The 22,230-nt window shown below is 49.2% G+C and overlaps 10 protein-coding genes across 10 annotated transcripts; 7 read left to right on the top strand and 3 right to left on the bottom strand.

The window, feature by feature from the left end:
• Positions 1–68: 68 nt before the first annotated feature.
• On the bottom strand, positions 69–511 carry An14g03170 (hypothetical protein; the record flags this gene model as incomplete). The annotated part of the gene is made up of 2 exons (XM_059744166.1): positions 69–181; positions 376–511. 2 exons carry the CDS (start codon positions 509–511, stop codon positions 69–71), a joined length of 249 nt encoding a protein of 82 aa, XP_059604644.1.
• A 977-nt stretch (positions 512–1,488) lies between these two features.
• Positions 1,489–2,166, bottom strand: An14g03160 (uncharacterized protein; the record flags this gene model as incomplete). The annotated part of the gene is made up of 2 exons (XM_001400904.3): positions 1,489–1,529; positions 1,680–2,166. 2 exons carry the CDS (start codon positions 2,164–2,166, stop codon positions 1,489–1,491), a joined length of 528 nt encoding a protein of 175 aa, XP_001400941.3.
• A 627-nt stretch (positions 2,167–2,793) lies between these two features.
• On the top strand, positions 2,794–3,050 carry An14g03150 (hypothetical protein; the record flags this gene model as incomplete). Its single annotated transcript, XM_001400903.3, has 3 exons — positions 2,794–2,817; positions 2,872–2,956; positions 3,004–3,050. 3 exons carry the CDS (start codon positions 2,794–2,796, stop codon positions 3,048–3,050), a joined length of 156 nt encoding a protein of 51 aa, XP_001400940.3.
• A 463-nt stretch (positions 3,051–3,513) lies between these two features.
• Positions 3,514–6,004, top strand: An14g03140 (uncharacterized protein; the record flags this gene model as incomplete). The annotated part of the gene is made up of 5 exons (XM_001400902.3): positions 3,514–3,697; positions 3,765–4,085; positions 4,138–5,078; positions 5,132–5,908; positions 5,972–6,004. The coding sequence occupies 5 exons, from the start codon at positions 3,514–3,516 to the stop codon at positions 6,002–6,004; spliced, it is 2,256 nt and encodes a 751-aa protein (XP_001400939.1).
• A 1,463-nt stretch (positions 6,005–7,467) lies between these two features.
• An14g03130 (hypothetical protein) lies at positions 7,468–7,741 on the top strand (the record flags this gene model as incomplete). The annotated part of the gene is made up of 2 exons (XM_059744163.1): positions 7,468–7,531; positions 7,587–7,741. 2 exons carry the CDS (start codon positions 7,468–7,470, stop codon positions 7,739–7,741), a joined length of 219 nt encoding a protein of 72 aa, XP_059604643.1.
• Positions 7,742–9,285: 1,544 nt separating this feature from the next.
• On the bottom strand, positions 9,286–10,666 carry An14g03120 (uncharacterized protein; the record flags this gene model as incomplete). The annotated part of the gene is made up of 6 exons (XM_059744162.1): positions 9,286–9,614; positions 9,695–9,774; positions 9,824–9,891; positions 9,943–10,272; positions 10,321–10,461; positions 10,514–10,666. 6 exons carry the CDS (start codon positions 10,664–10,666, stop codon positions 9,286–9,288), a joined length of 1,101 nt encoding a protein of 366 aa, XP_059604642.1.
• A 361-nt stretch (positions 10,667–11,027) lies between these two features.
• On the top strand, positions 11,028–12,733 carry An14g03110 (uncharacterized protein; the record flags this gene model as incomplete). Its single annotated transcript, XM_001400899.3, has 4 exons — positions 11,028–11,235; positions 11,282–11,612; positions 11,658–11,871; positions 11,921–12,733. The coding sequence occupies 4 exons, from the start codon at positions 11,028–11,030 to the stop codon at positions 12,731–12,733; spliced, it is 1,566 nt and encodes a 521-aa protein (XP_001400936.1).
• A 773-nt stretch (positions 12,734–13,506) lies between these two features.
• An14g03100 (uncharacterized protein) lies at positions 13,507–14,893 on the top strand (the record flags this gene model as incomplete). Its single annotated transcript, XM_001400898.1, has 2 exons — positions 13,507–14,075; positions 14,149–14,893. The coding sequence occupies 2 exons, from the start codon at positions 13,507–13,509 to the stop codon at positions 14,891–14,893; spliced, it is 1,314 nt and encodes a 437-aa protein (XP_001400935.1).
• Positions 14,894–15,673: 780 nt separating this feature from the next.
• An14g03090 (uncharacterized protein) lies at positions 15,674–17,368 on the top strand (the record flags this gene model as incomplete). Its single annotated transcript, XM_001400897.1, has 7 exons — positions 15,674–15,871; positions 15,939–15,953; positions 16,016–16,338; positions 16,398–16,660; positions 16,720–16,860; positions 16,919–17,147; positions 17,230–17,368. The coding sequence occupies 7 exons, from the start codon at positions 15,674–15,676 to the stop codon at positions 17,366–17,368; spliced, it is 1,308 nt and encodes a 435-aa protein (XP_001400934.1).
• A 4,115-nt stretch (positions 17,369–21,483) lies between these two features.
• Positions 21,484–22,114, top strand: An14g03080 (uncharacterized protein; the record flags this gene model as incomplete). Its single annotated transcript, XM_001400896.3, has 3 exons — positions 21,484–21,627; positions 21,689–21,792; positions 21,856–22,114. The coding sequence occupies 3 exons, from the start codon at positions 21,484–21,486 to the stop codon at positions 22,112–22,114; spliced, it is 507 nt and encodes a 168-aa protein (XP_001400933.1).
• Positions 22,115–22,230: the final 116 nt, after the last annotated feature.

Below are 22,230 nucleotides of genomic sequence, written 5' to 3'. Positions count from 1 at the left end.
GAAGGCAGCGGTGCCCTTGAGCTTTTGGCGACGGGAGAAGAAGGCGAAGGTCTTTTCGAGGCCGATTATTAGGGTGAGGCCGATGAGGAAGAGGATCTGCGGTGGAGTGGGTTAGTTGGGGTTTCCACATATCGCATTGGAGTAGGGTAGTTTAGGATGGCGTACATTTCCCATCGCCAGGCTAGATTGTTAATTTTGTTAGTTATATTATGTATTTGGATTATAGAGTTGGGTTGGATATGGACGTACAGTGAGCGATCGAAGAACATTAGGACTCCGCCGAAGAGGAACAAGCCTCCTGTTGGGGGACATCGTTAGTATGTGTATGGAGCGGTTGGTTGTATAGGTCGTCGCAAGCCTGTTAGGTAGACATACCAGCTGAGCAGAAGATTACTCCGATCTCTGTTGTAGAAAGGACGTGCGTTAGCCAATGACCCGGAAATGCTTTCGTGCGAAGTGTGCAAAGTAGGCGTTTCTTACTCTGATTATCGGACAACCACATTGTAGGCATTTTGCTGTTTTCTGAGACTATGTAAAAGTGCGCAGTGATATAATAATTGAAAATAATACGTCGAGGACTGAAACTAGAGCAGCTCGAGGTTGATTGTAGCGCTCAAGGATGCGATGCGTTCGTCGCTCGGGGATTCGGAGGCTTGCGGAGATCGCGTGCACGGGGCAGTATATATGGTGGAAGGGACGATGAGGCGGTAAACCCACGAATGGCTAGATAATGAAAAGGATGAAGATATCGCACGCCTATATATAGGCTGTCGTCCTGGAGGATTCACGAAGCTCTTGAAGTACAGGCGCCAGCAATGCAAGTAAACACGGAACAACTGCGGCTGCTGCGCAAAATTCCCAATTCTGCCACGTCCCTTTCTTGGCTAGGTTTGTGCTATTCCGCGTTGGGATGGCGGTCGGGCGATCAACAACATTCGCACAGCCGCCATTTTCGGCTCTGCTAACTCAACTTCTCAACCGATTCTACCTCCTAATGTTTACCATCGGGGGAGAACGATGCGTGTCGACAACATTCTTCAGATTGCATGCCATTGACTATGGTCTTTGATGACGGAACATCTAGTCAAGCCTCTCGTGTGCAATACTTCTACGACATGATTAATGCATCAATGCAGGAGACACGCATCGCTTCTACAAAAGGAGTGCATACAACGGTATGAGGTATCAAGATGGCTTCAATTAGCCACTCTGTTACTGCAAATATCCTGCCGGTTTATACCTAGCGAGCCCTTGGGCTAAACTCTCATTTCACGCCGCGGCAACAGCATCTTCGGATGCTGTAACTGATGCTCCGTTCCTGGAGCTTCGGTACTAGTCGAGTGCAACTTGCACAAGGCGAAGATAAAACTTTTATAAGGTCACGAATAAGCCGGAGCGCTTTCTTTGAACCTGTCTCGAGAGGGGCATGGTGGGTGGAAAGGGCTTGACTGTGTTGGCCGTACATAAATCGCGTACTAGATTAGGCTGCTATCTGGCAGGACCTTCGTTAGAATCCGAATGCATTATCTCTGTATAGAAATTCAGCGCCTTACCCTGATATCTTACAAATAGAACAAACATTTCCGTAGCAAAATCATAGCATCATTTAAGCACAACATGGGCAGCCCTGAGTTCCAAATAGCTCTCCGGCACTCCCTGACCAAGTGTCCTGATCACACCAAAGATCTCCTTATCGTGGTACCTCAGTCTGGTCTTGGGATCTGTGTATGGCGCAGGCAGGCCTGTTATATCGCAGTAGCGGGTTTGCTGCGACGGGTGCAACGAGGGCGCGGATTCGATATTCGTGTACGTTACGGCAGGTCCAGATGTAAATGCAGCTCGTGCGTTCTTTTCCAACACCAGTGTGGAGAGGTTCTGCGCAGCCTGCGCGATGTTCGTTCGGGGTGTGCCATCGGCAGGGGTTTGGCTGCCGTCGGTGCTGGCGGACGTAGCTGCGAGCGGGGTGGTTGCGCCAGAATTGGACTGTGTCGCCATGACGGAAGCCTCCTTCCTAGAGCTCTCAGAAATAAGCTGCTTCACGTTCTTGTTGCGACGCTGCGATGGCTTCCAATTCGGATTGCGGAACGGACGGGGAACTGCCGCAATGTCAAGGCGATCGAGAAGCGCTTGGTGATTCTCCTGTTCAACGGGAGTCAGAGGAGCCATGGCGATGATGGGGCGTTGAGATGTGAGAGAGCTTTGGATGAAAGGATGAGGCCGGAGTATTGATCGTTGTGGAGGGTTGATTGCTGAAGCCGAACTGGGGAGTCTGGCGGTGCTAGGTCGTCCTCGTCCAGGCCTTGCTCAAGTTGTGAAGGAAGAATGCACGATGCGCACCAATGTCACCAACTGTGATGATCAGATGGCGCAGTAATAATTACTGCTCTTCCAGAGATAGAATGAAGAGATAGAATGAAAAAAGTAGTGAAGTTACAGAATAAGCCAAACTAATATCTGGATAGTGAACCTTCCAACCTACTTCCCATTCCACCAGCTCGGCGTCAGTCACGTGGAAGCGTATCTTGGGTTGCCGTGAATCCAAAGAAGCAACAAACAACAACATCAATCAAGTCCATCCACGAACTACACTAGATCGCAAAGATGGTAAGCAGTGCGGCGCACTGGATGAGTTATTAGTGACAAGACCATACTAATAGTATATATAGGAGAGTCCACATGAGCACCAGCAGGCCCTGCTGCTATCCCGCATTATCGGCAACATCGTATGTCACCCAGAGGGCATCCTAGGTTGCAATGGCTGATCGGCTTTAGGAAAAATTGAACGAGTCAATCATGGTTATGAACAGAAGCCTCCAGGTAAGCACATTTGCTCGCTTTTCTTAATGATAGAGTACTGATGGGCTTCATTAGGAGGTCAATATCCAGAACATGAACGTCGAACTCGTCGCACAGATGTTCAAGAACTACCAGTCTAACGTTCTATTCCATCTAGAAGGTAATTTCCCTTAGGATGCTTGGTTGGACTTGGCTGATCAGCATTAGCGACGGAGAATTTGAAAGATCCATCATCCTCGTCGTCCAGTTCTTGATACCCAACAGTGTTTCCCAGTTATTTTACCTAGTTATTTGATAATGAAGACATGATACACACGTTAAAAGATCTAATATTCACTTATCTTATGTATTTGAAAATGGATAGTAGACCGAGTAGAGACAGCCAGCAGTGTGACTTTTAGGTTCCTTCAAGAGCATAGTTACTCGCATAGAGTGACCGGCTTGGCGGCATACGAGCGCCGCTGGCGGTGGCCGGAGAGGCCTCCACGGCCCGGACCAAAGCTGGGGAACTTTCAAGCTCCAGTTTCCTTTCCTTCCTCATCACCAACACCACCGCAACCTGCGTCATCCTATCTCTGACAGCCTTATCGGCGCGCATCTATCTTCTGCTAGCGGGTATCTGGCGTATTAGCCCCTGCGACACTCACTGCAATGCAGTGAGCGGTGTTTACCTGGAAGCTTCCAAGTTGCTGCTAAGAGCGCCTGCGTCCAACCACCATGGCTATCACCTCGATCCAGCCGGTTCTACCGACCCGGTTTACGATCAATTCCGAGAAAGGTGCCACGAAGCCTCCTCCGGAACCTTACAATGTACAAGACCATCCTTTCAAGGGCTACCACCCCCCTCAACCCGAAGGCTACGAAAAGAGCAAGAGTACTAGCGCCATAGTTATTGATAATGGTGAGTGATGGTCTAGGCTTGAGACTGCATCGTGTACAGTCTGCTGACTTTTGCGATCTACTTGAAGGTTCAAACTTGGTCAAAGCCGGTTGGTCGTTCGACAAATCCCCACGTTTCGTGCTTCCTCCTGTGATGAGCCGGTATCGCGACCGGAAGCTCAACAAAGCCTGCCAATTCATCGGATACGATTCTTATGTCGATGCGACTACGCGCGGTCAGCTGCGCTATGCCTTCGACCCTGGCACGAGTGTTGTGGGCAACTGGGACGTCATGGAGGGAGTGTTGGACTATCTGTTCATCAAGCTGGGAGTCGATGGTGCCAATGGGGGTGTTGACAGGCCGATTGTTATGACCGAGCCGATCGCAAACCTCGCCTATCCCAGAAGGAGTAAGTGATATCGCTTGCGGCTATAATGATGGTATTGCTGACGCTCTGCTAGTGATGAACGAAATCCTATTCGAGTGCTATTCCGCGCCGTCGGTCGCCTACGGAATAGACTCCCTATTCTCCTACCGGTACAATCGCGGAAAGGACGGACTCATTATCTCGTCTTCGCACACCTCGACCCATGTGATCCCGGTGCTAAATAACAAGGCTCTGCTCTCCAACTGCTCGCGACTGAATTGGGGTGGACTGCACGCATCGGAATACCTGCTAAAACTCATGCGCCTAAAGTACCCGACCTTCCCCGCAAGGATGACGGAGAGCCAGATGGAAGATATTGTGCACAAGCATTGTTACGTTTCCAAGGACTACGACCAAGAGCTGAGCCACTACCTAGACTGGACGGGGCTGGAGGAGCGGGACTGTATCGTCCAGTACCCTTACACCGAGCACGTTGTGCCCGAAAAGACCGAGGAAGAACTCGCCCGGATTGCCGAGAGGAAGAAGGAAAGTGGGCGTCGGTTGCAGGAGCAGGCCGCTAAGATGCGGCTGGAAAAGTTGATGAAGAAGGAGCAGGAATTGGAGTACTACAAGGACCTACAGCACGGACTGGCCTCGGAGACGAAGAAGGAAGCGAGGCGCATTCTCGAAGCGGAGGACCTGAAGGATGAAGCCCATCTAGATCGATTGATTCGGGATCTTGAGCGGTCCATCAAACGATCCCGGAACCGGGACCTGGGGATCGAAGAAACCGAAGAGCCCCAGGAAGAGATGTCTTTCCCGTTATTGGACGTCCCGGATGAAGAATTAGATGAAGCTGGTCTGAAGGAAAAGCGTCATCAACGACTAATGAAATCCAACGTTGAAGCTCGACAACGCGCTAAGGCAGAGAAAGAGCGAGAGAAGGCTCGTCGGGAGGAGGAAGAACGGCTTGACCGCGAGAAGCGCGAGAATGATTTCGAAAACTGGCTAGCTGAACGGAGAGCAAACCGTCAGGTATGGTTATTCGCTACACTATTTATGGCATATCTAACGTTTCTCCCCAACAGAATATCATGCAAAAGATCAAGGAACGTGACAGGATGAAGGCGGATCTGGGTAACCGCAAGTCATTAGCCAGCCAGATGCGCATGAAGACCCTCGCCAACCTCGCTGCGGATGGTCCCAAGAAGCGGAGGCGTGGCGGGGACGACGACACCTTCGGTGCCAACGATGAAGATTGGGGTGTCTATCGAACGGTGGCTACAGGCGAACAGAGTGATGAAGAGGAAGAGGAAGACCTTGGAGGCATGCTTGATGCCGTTGAGAAGGAACTACTCGAGTACGATCCCGAATTCACAGAGAACCACACACTCGCAGCGCAATCCGACTGGACGAAGAGCTTGGTACATGTCTTCCTCCGGGGTCCCTGGCCCTTCGATCCTGAGAGCCAACGTGAGGCTCACCAGCTGCATCTGAACGTGGAGCGAATCCGCGTTCCTGAGGTGGTTTTCAAGCCGTCAATTGCGGGCATTGACCAGGCCGGCTTGTTGGAGATCGCGGCCGATATTGTGAACCAGCGGTTCCCGAACCCTGAGGAGCAATCGAAACTGCTGCGGGATGTTTTCCTCACGGGTGGCAACACCATGTTCCAGAACTTCGACGAACGTCTCCGCAACGACTTCCGCGCGTACCTCCCCGTGGACGCCCAACTCAACGTCCGGCGTGCGAATGACCCGGTCTTGGACGCATGGAAGGGCGCTGCACAATGGGCTTCAGGGTCTGAACTGGCGAAGTCCTCGATCACCCGGCAGGAATACTTGGAGAAGGGCAGCGAATATCTCAAGGTAAGCACGGGAAAGATTCTCTCGACGTGACACAAGCAACATTGACTAATAACCTCCAAATAGGAACATGATATGGGCAATGCCACCACATGGTAGACGCCAGAGCTTGTAATACGTTTTGCTTGTCCAACATCCATACACCGAGAGAGATCTTGGCATGATGCGGTTAGGGGTATACGGAGTCGGGGCTGAGGACGCCTTTGGTAGGTTGTGGATCAGCGATGCGACTAACCCAAGCTGCGCCACTAAACTACCAAGGGCGTCAATGCTGGTAGTAGTGCGTATCCAGGGCGCGAAGGAACAGGGAGTTGGGCGTACGCGTGCTAAGTCGGATGAGAAATTTAATTTCGACGAGGGAAGATTTGATAAATGAAGATGGCATAGTCATTTCGTTTCTTCATTCTGCTTATTTTGTATGCTACCTATTCTTCTTTTTGCTCCATTTGTCTTCTCCCAACGGTTGTATAGTAAGTAGACTCATTCGAAACAGGATCCTGGCGCCTGCAGATCTGACTATAGCCCTTTCCATCATCACTCACTTGAACACGCACAATGAGATAGGGTAAAGTACGTACTGGGGTACGTTGAGAAAGCTTTCTCTGTTTTGGCGATGCGGATGCCAACGCTTTAGTGAGGGCAGCACGTAAACATATGCTCCATGTGCATCTCAAAACGACACTAATCGCTCAGTAAGCACCCACCCCAAATTCAGCCCCGCCTTCTAGATATAATATTATGAAAAGCTATCGTAAATATCGCGGACAGTACTTAGCAGCTGCTGATTGCTCCCCGCCAGCCACTCACCCACACCGGCCATGGCGTGTTTGCTTATTAGCTCCTTGGATTACAGCAGCGACCACAGTCCTGTTACACTACCTACACTAGATGCATGCTACAACGCCACTCGTCAACGTTTTCAGCTGCCATGGCAATTGACCTTACTGATCAGCGAGCAGGGTACTAGGTGGTTGTTTCCTCGATGGAATGGATTCCATTCAGCGCGTAAGCACACTTGCCCGGCCCCTTCAGAATTAACTGTAAGGGGGAGGGTCAGACTCAGCTGCTTGTCTAGTCAATGGGGTAATAAGTGCGTTGATGATAAAAGCCTTGTGAGGACGCTTTCTAGATAAACTGGTAAACTGTGCTCTGCTCTACCTACACAGAATGTATGTGTGTGGATGTGGTGAGCCCCATTGCAACCCTATCCGCCAGCTGATATCAGCAACGCAAGGCAGGCGTTATACAGGCCGATCTTAAGTGACTGTAGCCCACAGCAAACCCTGCCGACTGTGCATAGTGTGATATGACTCGGTCTGTTGTTTGTGGTGGGTGTGTCACCCATCCATCATAGATCATCCTGGATGCATTATTACATTCGTCGTAATGCATTTACCTGAATGTGTCTATCATATGTATTGCATCTTGTTTTACTTTGCTTCGACCGTCATATAATACGGCAAGTAGCGACTATTTCCACGAACACCAAAGTCTCAACAACAATACAACTTCATCACCATCATATGCGAATTGCTCTGTTTAAAACTCAACAAGTCTTCACCATGAAGATCAGCCTCATCTGGGCCGTTAGCCTGCTCTTGAATGTGCATGCTGCAGTTATTCCACGTAAGTAAGATTCTCCTCTAGTAGGGAACATGATGCAGATTATAACAAGGAGTAGGAGCTGCCGAGTCCGCGACGTCCATCGAAGCAGGTGTCCGCGCTGCTGAATTCGGAGCTGGTGGTATTCATGAAAGAGCTGCTTTGTCATATGGAGAGGGTGATAGTAAGGTGGATAATAAGGAGGACAATACTGTTATTGGGGAAGGGTGGTAGATGATCACTAGAGGTTGTCTTGATGTTATATGGGGAGAGTGATGGAGATGTCGTGCGTCTTGGGTAAAGGATAGCGCTAGTTACGGGTGAGGAACTTATAGTTGATAATTGATCTTATGAAGGGAAGGTATCTCCATTCATCTCTCTTCCATTCTTTTGATACATATTAGATCTCCCCATTACATACTCAACCTAATCCCATCCCCAATCTCCATCTCCCCCTCTTCACACCTCGTACAATGATCAACTAGTCGAATGGGCTGCTCACTATCCTTATAACAAGCCGTTCTCTGACGAATCCACTCCTTCCGGCTCTTCCAATCGAGACACTCCCTTGCCTGTCCATCACCAGTTTGATTCCGTCCCCATGTGTAGAGAAGCGTATCTCCGGATGTCCCACATACTATATACTGCAACAGGCTGTCGAAGCAGTGCCAGGAATGTTGGAGGGGAAGTTTAGGTGATTTCCCAGATCTGATCTCTAGGAGAGTGCGGCGAATTATCGTGAGGCAATGAATTTGGTGGTACCTATCAAATCCGTGTTCATTATTAGTTAAGAATTCCTGAAGATCACGAAAATATCATTCGTAATTCTCAAGGGACAGAGAAAGCAGTATTTGGAAGGCTGGTTGGTCTCACGCATCGAGAATATACACCCCTTTGGAAGAATCTGATGGAAGACTCATGCTCGATGGGAGGTGATTCTTCGCAGCCCATCCGTGATCAACCGCGACGAAGCCGTACGCTGGGACGATTCCCTCCCAGGCCTTATTCACGGCCTCGAAATCTTCGGGCTTCGAAGAGCTGTAAATTCCTGTAGACCATTGGAACTGAATCCAACGATTGCCGTGGGAGGCCGTCTCTTTTGATTTTATGCTTGATTAGAGAAAAACCCCAGATCAAGCGAGGGTCGGAGAGTCGATAATAGTACTACTGACCGTATTCTGGATTAGGCTGGGGGGTTTCAGCAACCAGCGGGAACAAGATACGGTCTACTAAGAGTCCTGTGCAAAGGATACTAAGACAGAATATCAAGACATCTCGCCAGATATGGCGAAGGGAGAGAATGTATGCATAAAGGCGCTCGGGTAGAGAGGGAGGATTATTGGGTCCGGATGGATCAAGCGAGACATATTCAGCTTTTGAAAGTCGGAATTTAGCAGGCATGTTCGCTTCAAATCAAGGCGTAGTGCACTTTGGAGCGTGTCTATAGCTGAAGCATTGGTGTGACATATCGTTACTTTTAAATACTGTATCGTGTTTGCAGGTAATGTGAGTTTCTGTGCTTGCCAGACTATCTCAGCCTCAGCCTTGTTCCGGAATTCGCTGGCTGCACCCGTGTAACCTGAAGGACTGGTCATACGGAAAGGCGCTGTCTTACGGTGAGACTATTTATGCAAGCAGTTCAGGGATATTTCAAGTCCAGAGGCTGATCCCATAGACGTTTATTGGCCCCTAACCCAGGATTGGTTAGGTACTAAGTACTAGCGATCAAATTGACTAGGGTTGTGCTACCTTCTACCTCCTAGCAAAGTCACCGTACATTAGCTCGAGTCTAGCCTTATTAGTTCTATCTCCCTCGTGACCTGAATTCTTTGCTCTGTGTTTGACGGATGTTGGGCCATCGAAGCATTGTGCCCAACAGCAGGAGACGTTGTTGGCCCGGGGTGCCATGGTCTAACAAGGTTCACATTAGACGAGTTTGAATTTGTCAAGCCGTTTAGGCTGTTGTTTCGTAAAGCGCTCGATGTTGTCGACGTGGGAATTCGGTATAGGTATCTTTTGAAACTGTTGATTAGAGAATTCAACTCGCGTTTTTTATACATTGGCCGCAGAGAAGGGAGGCAGATAACGATGACACCGAGACCGCATTCTATCATGGTCCAGAACAAGAGGTATGTGACGAGTGCTGTTCTGTTAGCTTTGGTCATTGTATTGTGCCTGGTTTCGTACTTTCTCCATCTGATTGAGCAAAGGGGTTGATATGATGAGCGATGTAGATAGCCATCCGTGTCGCAGAAGCTGCGATTGCCCTTTGTGCGTGTCAGGCATACCCTATGGCTCTGCAGGAAGGGTACTAACAAGAGACCAACGAGAAAGACTAGCCCAAGTGCCATCTTTTGGCGAACGGAGATGTTCAACAACCATATCTGAGGCGGGGTGAGCTCGATAGTCTGTGGTCCCTTGCATGATTTACTTACCCGTGGCAGTGGTAGCAGCCATATAATCACGTCCATGATAAAATCAGAAATTGCATATCCCTCGACGATCGGGACCTGTACAGTGCATTCGGTTGTAACAACTGCAATAGTCCCCCAGGCGTTCACGGGATGGGCACCGCAGATAAAGATTGTACCAACTCCAAAGGCTACAGTCCACACCGAGACTAGCACAGTCATGCACATGGTCACAGAGTGGAAGGCAGTCCGAATGGTCCGTCTACTGCAGAAAATGCTGCGGTAGAAGTAGAGAATGCTGAGTTTCGTAAAACCAAATGCCCAGACAGTCACTATGTCAGCGACATATTGGATCTATAATGATTTAGTATTTGAATCCGTATTAAGCAGAGCGATTTGAACCTGTAAGAGTCTGATCTGTTGGTCAGAGTTTGAGAAAATGTAAGCATCTGGGCGTGGGTCATCGGGTTGGGGAAGAAGGCCCCCTAAGGATCCTGTTGTTGTTCCCCAGAGCAGCAGGGCGGCGAGAACATATTCCAGTCCCTAAATGAGTTCGTATTGTTGGCTTTCAAATGCTTGGGCCGATGTTATTTACCAGTGCGGGCAGCGTCAACCAGTCGTCAATCCACAACACAGATTTTGTCTTTCTTCTGGTATAGAAGCGAAGGATCACTGTTAAAGTACCCAAGACAGGGAAGAGGATAGAGATCGTAATGATTGCAGCGGGAGTTGCGTATGTTCGTGACATGATGATAATGTCGGTCTTGGAATCCCATCGACAATGAGAGAGGTATCATTATGCGATGAGGAGTGGACTACACAACAATAAAAACCATGGCGCCGATACTCCCCTCGCGTCCTCGCTTGAGGTGTGTGTGTGTGTATACCTTGTGGCCCTTCAGCTGGAGGCGGCTACGGGCATGCTGACTAGACTAGGTTACACTCCGGGATGATCCTGGCCAGGTCAGACTCTCCCACCAAACGAGTCTATTTTCAGAACCCATTTCTCAAGTGGCCTCTGTTTGTTTCTTCTCTTGCCTCTTGCTTGACATACTGTCAGCCTTCCTCCATCTCTCTTTCACTGAGTAACTTGAGCCTGATTTTTGATAATGTCTTTGCTCTGGAATGTGGGGGTTGCTGCCTTGCTGGCTGTACTTTGGACGGCCAGTGAAGCTGTCCGTCGCCTTTATTTCCACCCTCTAGCCCATATTCCCGGTCCTCGTCTTGCAGCTCTGACATGGTGGTATGAATTCTATTTTGACGTTATTCGGCCCGGTCAATACGTATTCAAGATACAGGAGCTTCACACAAGATATGGTATGTCATGCTCTGCTTCATGTGCGATCCCCGCTGACGATTGTAGGCCCAATCATCCGTATTACCCCAGACGAGGTTCATGTCAATGACGTCGGATTTTTGGACACTATTTACGCCCCTTCGATGATCAGAAGGGACAAGTATGGCTATCAGCTGAGGAGCCTTCGCGTCCCAGGTGGACTGGGCACAACCACCGACCATGACCTCCATAAAGTCCGGCGAGAGTCACTTACACCCTTCTTCAGCAAGAAGAACATTCAGTACATGGAGGGGTTGATCACAGACAAGGTCGACCAGTTGAAGCAGTTGATATCCACCCATGCAGCCAGAGACACACCAGTCAACTTGTCAGATGTCTTTTTAGCATTCTCAAATGAGTAGGTTGGCACATCTTTCGCTTGCTATCGAGGCTGATTGCCCAGTGTTGTCAACAACTTCCTCTTTGCGCACCGAACAGATGTACTTGCAAGCGAACCGAAAGCCGCCACCCTCCGCCAAAACAGCAAAGAGCTCTTGATGGGGATCAATATCAACAAGCACTTTCCGCAAATCCCCGATCTCCTGGAGTCGCTCCCAATGTCCATAAGCCGCCCAGTGATGCCTCCAGGCCTTATTGATTTGCTTGCCCTATTTGACGTGAGACTCTGCGCCGAACAAATAAACCAAGTCTAACGATTTAATGCAGCGGGTTCGTGAGGAGATTTTCATGATCAAGAAGGACAAAGAATCATCAGTGACTCACAAGAAGAACATTGGACCGACAGGTAAAGCGTCAGTATTTGATTCATTAGTGGACAACCCAAACCTGCCAGCCTCAGAGAAAACGCTCCTGCGGTTACAACAAGAAGGAGCCCTTCTAGTTCTAGCGGGAACCGAATCGCCAGCTCAGACACTCAACATCATATTCTATCATCTCCTTGCCAACCCCGCACTTCTCGAGAAGCTTCGCAGGGAGCTCCGTGCCGTCCCTGTACCTTCTTCATGGACCCAACTCGAGCAACTTCCGTATCTATCCGCAGTAATCGAGGAAGGCAATCGGCTTTCTTTCGGCGTCACGGCTCGGTCCGCACGTATCGCTTATGAGCCGCTGACCTATAAGCCTTCCGCGCACGTCTCCTCGACCTGTCCGCCCAGCACCAGAAGCAAGTCGTACATAATCCCAGCAGGCACTCCGGTGTGCACCACGACTCTGAGTGCGCACACTGCGGACACCGTCTTTCCGGATCCTTTCGTCTTTGACCCGGAACGTTGGATCGGCGATGCTGGGAAGGAGCGACGGAGGTTTCAAATGGCGTTCAATAAGGGAGGGCGACGGTGCCTTGGGATTGAACTCGCGCGTGCGGAGCTGTATCATGTGGTCGCGGCCCTGGTTCGAGAGTTCGACATGGCCCTATTTGAAACAGACGCCGACGATGTGGCATTTATGTATGATTACCAGGTTGCCATGCCGAAGATGGGTTCTAAAGGGGTGAGAATTATGGCGAAATTGGCTCATTGATAGTATCCATAGACCCGACTGCTACCAGATTTTTGGGTGACTAGGATGAGTAGTATATTGTGGATGGGACTGGTCAGAAACCATGGATCTAGTAGAGGATTAACCCTACACTATCCTGGTGGACTCAATTTCGGGTTGTGCCGCCAGTTCATTGCTATCAGGTCACTTAAAACCACCAATGTCTAGCGCTTGGGCGATGCATCATTTAAATTTCCAGCCTTACTAATGCCAAGTCGCACGGTGTATGCGCCGGCCTCTATCAACTGTGGTTTGGTCAGTGATTTGATACACTAATGCATAACTAGCTCTGTATGTCTCACTTAGTACTCTCTCCGCGGAAATTTTGTGGGTGGTGGGTCAGACACCGACGAACAATCAGTAGAGCTGCGTGCTAGGCGCTTATGTGCTGGGTGGACAAGAGCCCTGTGATTACTAGTTGGAGGGGTTGGACCCTTTCTTGCCCCGTACACTTGAGTTCGTAGGTCAGCGGTAGGGGTCTGTAGGTGATTGTGGGTACTGGTAGTCTTCTCAGCCTTGTTGGCCGTAACTTAGTCCCTTAGGGTACGGAGTACATCATTCCAACATTACTGCGCTAATTCGCAAAAGGATATTGTCTACTGCTAAATGCTGCTACCTGCGCTATCTGCCTTAATGTATTATAGCTGGCTTTTGATTACCCTAGCAAATGCAACTTCCAGCGTTCCAATATTATAGCCTCGTTCCGAGCTCCTCTCCCCCTTCCCCCCTCCTCCCCTAATCACCACCACCAGACAATGCTCCCTATCCCTCCGACAAGAGTGGCCAAGCAATTCTTCACACATTTCCCGTACTATCTCCAACTACGCGCATCGAAGATCCTCATTTCTAGCTTGTTCGTCTGGCTTTTAATATTCTTCTATTGCCGGGTCACCCTCTGGCGTGATCCACATTCTGCCTACTTCGAAGACCGCCATGTCTACGAGCTGGATTACAGTCTCCACCGCGAACGTGAGGCCTGGCATTTTATCTCACAGCATAATTCGGGCATAGATCCACCAGATTATGTGAAGAGTGGAAGCACACCATCTGTTTGTATAGCCATGGTCACTGTTCGACGAGACTCGGACCACTATTTTGAGGCATCTGTTGGCTCGCTGTTGGAGGGCCTGGATGAAAGGGAGCGGCAAGCGTTGTATCTCAGTATTCTTTTTGCAGATACAGATCCGAGAGTTCATCCCAGTTGGGATCAGAAATGGGTGGGCAGGCTCGTGGACTCAGCGGATAGTTATAACGTGACAGAAGGACAACTTCAGCATTTGCAGGATCTGGAGAAAGAGAAGAATTTCTATGAAAAGGGAGTCTTGTGAGTCCATTTTTCCCAAGTCCTTGATTCATTACCATCTGCTTCCAGGACCGAGCCAGCTAATAGTCTGTAGCGATTATATATACGCCCTACGAGCCTGTCAGGAAGTAAACGCCCCCTACACCATCATTTTCGAAGATGATATCATCCTTGCCACAGGCTGGTTCTCGAAGACTCTGAAGGCACTATCCGATATTTCACAACGGAGCCAACAGCCAAGGGATCCCTGGATCTATCTCCGTCTTTTCTACACCGAGACCTCATTGGGCTGGAGCGATTCCGACATGGCATACAGAAACATGCCCCTGATATTTGGCCTTCTCATGCTGTCTACATTCTCATCCTTATCAATGCTTCGGCACACTCGGTTCCAACGGCTGCACCTTGACACCCTGAGCATCGTGGTTATCTCTATGGTATGCGTTCCAGCCTTCACCGCACTCGTATACATGGCCGGAAAATACAACGTAATGCCGCTCCATGGTGTTGTTGAGATGAACCAGTATGGATGTTGCACCCAGGGCTTGGTGTTTCCGAGGGAAAATGTGGACGGTCTGATTGAGTTCTTGAGCGCAAGAGGACATGGTCAGACGGACTCTATGATAGAGGAATACGCTGATCAGAGCCAGTTGACTCGATATGCTCTGGCACCGCCCCAGCTGCAGCATGTGGGGTTGAAGTCGAGCCGGAACAATCTTGACATCAATACTCAGAGTACGTGGGCATTTTGGTTCGAGACCAATGATCCAGCCAAATTGAGAAGAGAGCACGCTACGCTTCTGGAAGATTATGATGTGGAGAGGATGCTGAACGTATAGACTTATCAAAATATAATTCCCGATCTGAAAGTAGTTGAAGGCGAATTGTTAATTCCACCAGATCACTGGAAAGCGATGGAAGTGCCTATGATTGGGATAATTTCGCCCGATGCCCAAGTTTAGAATGGACATCAATGTACACTGTGATCTATTTAGATTGTATATAGTAGATTTAGAGTTGGTGTACCGACACACAGGCAATGGCAATTCTCGGGTTGATGTAACCGTCCACATGAATTGTTAGGCCCGAGCATGTGGTTGTGAAACACAAACAATATGCAGGATATAGTAAGGGAATAGTGAGGTTCAACCAGGCTATTTTAGCATGCCTATCGGAGCATAACGTGTCAACCATAATTCTAATTTGACCTCCCATGCTCTATACAAGATTAACTACCGGTGGTAAATTAATCCTATTTAGGAAAGTTTACAACACATGCTATTTACCCAGACCGCCTGTCCGATTCAGTATACCACGAATTGCTCCTTTCGGTTAGGATCATCACCACTGTAGGCAGGAAGTGCAGGAAAACAGCATATCCAATGTCAAATCAAAAGCGGGATGCAGCACAGATACTTGGCTGACCGCTGCCAGTCGCCAATGCTTCTATCCTTGTGGGTCGGCCTATAATAAACGCCAGTTAAAGTCTGTTCTTGGTTCATGAGGCGGGGAAAGCGTCCGTGATCACATGTAGCAGGTACCTATTAAATTCAAAGTAACGTCATTAACCTTCATTTCCTTCACTACTTCATTGTATCTCCTCCTCTGAAAAGCACAACATGTCAACAACAACAATTGAGCTAGCTCCACAAGGGCTACAGGAGTCACAGAGCCCAGTTCAACCATTCGGTCCAAGTACCGAAGAGGCAATCGTACAACAGAAGCAAAAGTGGAATGATCCTCCCATCAATAGATGGCGTCTTTTGGCTACATTTATCAGTTTCACAGTTGTGGGGGCAAATGATGGTGTTTACGGAGTGAGCTCTCTTTCTCAATGACCTTCCGCATCAGTGAAGGATAACAGACTAATCACTTGTTCTGCAGGCCCTCGTCCCATATGTATGCGTTTTATAGGCCTAAGCCGGTTCATTTAAACCAGAGAGATGCTGAAAGTGAAGTAGCTTCGCGAAGACTATAAATTGTCTACCACCGTGGTCTCTTTGATCTTCGTGACTCCGTTTGCCGGGTATACGATAGCCACGCTCATTGTCAACAAGATTCATATGACGCTTGGACAGCGAGGGATTGCGATCATCGGTCCTCTATGTCATATCATTCCATATGTGATAATGGCCATTCATCCGCCTTGGCCGGCAATGCTGGCTGTCTACGTGATCGTCGGCTTGGGCAATGGCCTCATTGACGCGGCATGGAATTCCTGGATTGCTGATATGGCTAATGCGAACGCCATGATGGGGGTCCTTCAGGCATTTTATGGTCTCGGGTATGTGGACATTGTGATGTAAAATTACTACCCCTTGGCGATGCTGAGGACCACTGCAGGGCAACCATAAGTCCACTGGTAGGGACTCAGGTGATCAAGTCCGGCCTTCGCTGGAATTATTTCTACTATACACTGCTTGGTGGGTCCGTTCTAGAACTAATGGTGAGCTCTACTCTGTTCTGGAAAGCAAACGCGGTTAGCTACAGGGCCACGAATCACAGAAACTCCGACAGTGGCGATGGGAGCAGGACTACAGAGGCTATGAAAAGTCCTATTACCTGGCTAATAGCAGTTTGGCTGTTCGTGTACATGGGAGTTGAAGGTGCGTCACTCTGCTAGATGACTGATTAATCGGCCAAACTGATCATGTAATCTGATCAGTGTCGGTCGGTGGCTGGGTCGTGGACTTCATGGTTCAAGTTCGTCATGGCGCGCCCTACCAATCTGGCCTGATTCCAACCGGCTTTTGGGCTGGTGTCACCGTGGGCCGTCTTGTACTCGGCTTTGTGAATGACTGGTTGGGTATGCTTCCCTTTCCTCCACCAAAGCCTGACTACATGGATACTGAATGATAATCAAGGAGAACGAATTGCTATCAGCATTTATCTTGTGATCTCAATCGCCCTAGAGCTTATCTTTTGGCTGGTGCCACAGTTTGTCGTATCTGCAGTGGCGGTCTCGCTGCTTGGCTTCTTCACTGGCCCTCTATTTCCCGCAGCCATTGTTGTGGCGGCTAAGCTGCTCCCCAAGCACCTACATACCCCCGGCATTGGACTTGCATCGGCTTTGGCTGGTGGAGGTGGAGCAATGTACGTTTATCTCCCTTACTTCACAAAGCTTTCCGACCTATTGTTGCTTAAACTACTTGACTAATATTCCGCTCGACCGTAGACTGCCATTTGTTGCCGGTGCTATATCCGGGGCGCGCGGTGTACAAAGCCTGCAGCCGTTCGTTCTCGCGTTGTTGGTTGCATTGATCGCCATATGGGTGCTGCTCCCACGGAACAAGCATCATGCTCACGGCGTCTGAATCAATGATATAAATGCGTGGTTAGATAGATACCAGTGCTTGAACAAGAGCTTACTTTCACAAAGGGACTGCCGCTATTCCCTTATTCTGCGTCCCGCGTTGCAGCCCCTAGTATATAGGAGTCCTTGTTGTCCGCGTTTAGTTAAGAATCAGTAGATCTTTGCGTTTCCAAAATATTATAAATACTTTTTCCGTTGCCTGCTGACCCCATCTTTTGACCGAGGGCAGCCGTGAAGCACGATATTATAGACAAGACAGAGTATACGACCTAGCTTGTCTCATCCTCTGAAATAACCTCTCAGTAATCCTTGCTTGTGCATTCTCCGGCAGCCTAATGTTGGGGACCTACTCTTTTGCCTACCGCCAGCCTTAGAGCCATATCTTGTCCGGGCTAAGAAGCTTCTCAGCAGTGAAATATCGCAAACATATCGAAGCCGTGCAAACTCCAGAGGGAAGCGTTGCTATTGCCCAACATTATCATAGCCGAGCTGCCAGAAATAGAGGGAATTCAGCCAGTCAGGCCTGTTGCCAAAGCGCACGCGCAGCAACGTGATGAGGAACAGGAAACTCCTCATCAAAAAACTGTCTGCAAATTCCAGTCCTATGTCTCAAATACCAACTCCAGATGAATCTGATCGCATCATGCATGTTGTCGTATAAGATTCAGATTAAGGTCCAAGAGGGAGCTCAGATGTCGGGTTGGATTATGAATGGGATATTACCCTCTTCTACATAAACTGTGGGTCCCTTCCTTATCCCAATACCTGTCCTTCTTCAGTCTTATACTAAAGGCACGCAGAAGCTCTTATAGATCTCAGCTCGACACGAACTCTTCATCACTTTTGCAGAGTATGATGGCGGCTATATATTATATCTCCGACAGAGGCCCGCAGACACCCAACTCCCGTCATTCTTAACCTGGTTCATTTCCTTGGCTAAAGATTAATAGGAAGCTGTATAGAATTTGAACTCCCGCTCCCTGGATAAGGCTGTACAACCAAATGAGATTTAGTAGATATCTTATTAGTTGATATAGTAGCTCGAGTAGGAAAAGAGGTTAGATAGCATGTGTCGGTCTGATCAATTCTTGGCGGCCAGGTCCAGATGAGCTGGAACAAAACAGATTATATCAGCCGCCGTCTTATGTTTGCTTATAGCTGTAGCGACCACGCAGACCCACGCGTAGTACTCTACAGGGAAGAATCTAATAGTAAACCTCTCATGGTAATATTCAGAGGCTCACTGGGTCTCTTTTCTTCGAGTAAATCTTTCCGGATTCATAAATAGTGTTCCAGTCAAATACTTCATGTCTTTGAGCACTATAGTAGCAAACTCAACGAAATTGAACTTCCTTAAACTGAGCGCGGGTTTGAAAGCAACTGGATGTCTAAGTTTTGCTATCAGTCAGGTTAGTAACTTATTGACTTGTCAGTCACATTACTGCTTTGTTTTGTTGTAATATTAGCATCCTTTATGAAGTCGAAGTAGTTACTATATAGGAGTTCAGTAGTCATCCTTAACATTGATAGTATCGGGTGGAGTGGGAGGAGTGCTATATTTTCTCATGTACTCATGACCACTACGAGTAGCAGCGGCACCCCGTATCGAGCGCCGTAGCGGGCAAGGCACCAAAACCAATCATGCTAGGGATCATCATGATCAGCTCTGCACCCTTGATTGCACCCTTGTCAGTTTTGTCAGAAGTTAATCAGCATCCTGCCGATGTCGTGAAGACCGTACTTTCGACACACTCTACAAAGGAGATAGTCTTGACAAATTTAACACCCAACTAACTAGTAGTACGGAGTACGCCCCGCCACAATCTCAAAAATGAGAAGCAGCCCCCTTGCCTAGATAGGCAGATTCAAAACATGCGAACTCAACGAGTATCGGATCTATGCATATGTATACTTTTAGTTTTGGGCAGACCTTGAACAGGTTCGAGTAACAAGAACGAGAATAAGAGTTCAAACCATGGCGGTGGAAGAAGTCTAAACGGATAAAGGTTCAATAGCTGTCCCCGTGGCTGGAAATAGTCCGAGCATGTTTTCGGTGGATGGGAGGGTTGGGATCCCCGGATCAGCGAGATTGATCACGGTAGAAAGAGATGCAAGGAAACCCTGGCCAGCCAGTTGTGAATGAGGCTTAGGATTGGTAGAGTACAGTTGAGTTTTGGGTTGGCAAGTAGGTGTCATGTGTTTTGTTCGGTTTTATCGGGAGGGGAAGGGTGGAAAAAGGTAAATAGGTTTCGGTTATTGAGTTTCGGGGGGAGAGGTACGAGACATAGGAGGGCAGCTTGGTATGCAGGGAGGGAGGTGAGAGATAGCTACGATAGCTACTTTGTAGGGTATAGTATTGAGGGAGAGAAGAAGAGGGGGAAAGAGGGGAACACACATGCATACTTGATGCGGTGTTCATACCTACCTGCATTACAGACGGGATGTCATACAAACAACTAAACGGGCATCCCTGCTGCAAGAGACAATCATGCAGGTAACAGCGGTGGTGGTGGTGGTGGTGGTTGAGTATGTAGAGCGGAATACCAAAGTGTGGATCAACCGGAAGAAGCGGGAAGGTGTCGACCCAATATCCATGGCCATCCAATTCCTGCTCTCATTCAGCCTTGTGGGTCCGGCATCACAGGTCCATTGTTGAGTCACGAAGCCTACTCTGTACAAGCCATGCCATCTGAAAGAAAAGACAGAGAGGGAGGGATGGATAACCACGGAAAGGGAGGAGCAGGTGACTGCTGAAATCCGAGGAGGGGAGGGATGATCTCATCCTGCCGACCGTTCCGGGATGCGAGGATCTGCAGAGTTGCAAAGCACGGCGGAAGATTTAGTCTCACTGTAGCTCGAAGCTTCTCGAGAGAGGGAGGGAGTGCATTGACTGATTATTGATCCCGTTGGAACCCGCCGGGTTGCACGATGGGACGTGGCGTGGTCGCCATTGGTCTGTGCCGAAGCTGGTGGAAGCTGCTTGATGACCAGCGCTGAGTACGGTGCTGAGTCACGGTGAAATCATAGTTAGTTAACATTCCTGGAGATAATTATTCAGTATGAGTGAAAAGACTAGATGCTTCTGATGATGGAATAGATGATAGAGATGGGATGGACAGTGAGTAGTGATGATGGAAAATTGTAGAAAGGTAGCCAGAATTGAAGAATGAAGATAAGACCGAAGGAAATCCGACGAGATCCAGACCGGGCGATCCCCCGTGACGCCAAGCCATGACGATGGAACTTGAGTGGCTTCACGGCTTCAATTCTGGCTTCTTCCACCCTCCAATCCTTCAATCACCGTCCAGTCACGCAACCTGGCAATCATGAGTTGACCAACAACACCCTCTCTCCCTTGCCTGGTCCGTTCCCGACTCTGTCCATCTGGCTCCATCCATCAGTCCATGGTCCACGCTGATCCTCACACTAGCCATGCCGGACCTGATCCCCACCCCAACTGTGATGCAGACCCAGCTGCGTTGTTGCGGTTGTTGATGTTGATGCTGCTGTGATGGCCATTGCCTTCCACCTCGGTTGGGCACCCCTCCCATCCTAGGAACAGTATGATGCTGTCCCCTACCTTAGTACCCCTCTGTTGATGTGGTCTTCCTGCACAACTACGGCAATCTGGTCAGTGCAATCACACAACCGACACAACAACTGGTCCGCCTCGGAACTGACTTACTTCATGCAGAGGAAATTATGACGCATCTGGGGAAAAGCGCCAAAAAACCCGCCTAAGCTGGCCCTCCTTCCGTTGGCGTCCCTCAGTTTTCCCTGGACAGGCCACTACTACTGAGGGCCAGAAAAACTTTCGGCTCAAGCTTAAGGGGGAAAAAAAAAAAATACAACAACCTCTGACGTAAAAGATACGCCCCGTTAATTCGGTCGGCCATGCGCCCTTCCGTCCTATCCATTCAAGCCGACCAGGCGACATATAAAGAACCTTGTCCTGGCATTCCTTCCCCTCCTCATCATCCATTCATCAGAGTCCGACGAACCAGTCTGTCAGTGGAACTGAGCTTCTCTTTGCGCGTCGCCCAATAAACTACTAGCTGCCCTACTATCTCACTTTCTTCCCATCTCTATACACTTTCAGTCCAGTCAATCGCAGCCATGTTCTCCAGTACTGTGGCCCGTCCACTACAGCTGGTCACTCGGTTCATGCAGTGGGCCAGTGCAGTCATCGTGATGGGTATCACCTCCTACTTCATCCACAAGGGACCTCGCGGCCAGCACACCATCTACTGGGAAGTCATTGTAAGCATGCTCCCATCCTTGATGTAAACAGATCAAACCTTATCAACTAACCATGGATTAGTCGACCATGTCTGTTGTCTTCTTCCTGCCCGCCTTTATCTCGCCGTTCATGCCCAATGCCCTGAGCAAGTTTGTCTTGATCATCGATGTCATCTTCTCGTACCTGTATGTGCCATCCAATCAAGCAGCATCTATATCCTTCTGTGCTGATACTGACCATGACCACAGCTGGCTCACGGCTTTCATCTTTGCCGCGCAAGATTACAACTGGCACAACTGCGGCGCCAACTCTCCCCCCGGCCTATCCTGCTCCAAGAAGAAGGCCAATGAAGCCTTCATCTTCCTGACCTTCATCTTCACCTTCTTCGCCATCTTCCTCGAAGTCGGTGCTCTCTGGGCCTACCGTCGCGAGAGCACCCCAGTCCGGGAGAAGAACACCGGTGGCGCCCACGGCGGTCCTGCTGACGCGCCTGTGGCCACAGCCTAGACTTGAAACTCGACTGCCAGATAATCCGTCTCGACTAATGGCGGCGACGCATGCCAACGCATTCTCTTGTGCGTTCATGTACCGGTCTGCATGTACATCACGCACAAGCGATAGCT

Source organism: Aspergillus niger (genome assembly GCF_000002855.4).
Source record: "Aspergillus niger supercontig An14".
Taxonomy (NCBI): Eukaryota; Fungi; Ascomycota; class Eurotiomycetes; order Eurotiales; family Aspergillaceae; genus Aspergillus; species Aspergillus niger.
Note: the sequence above shows the minus strand (reverse complement) of the source record. Positions and strands in the feature narration are given on the sequence as shown.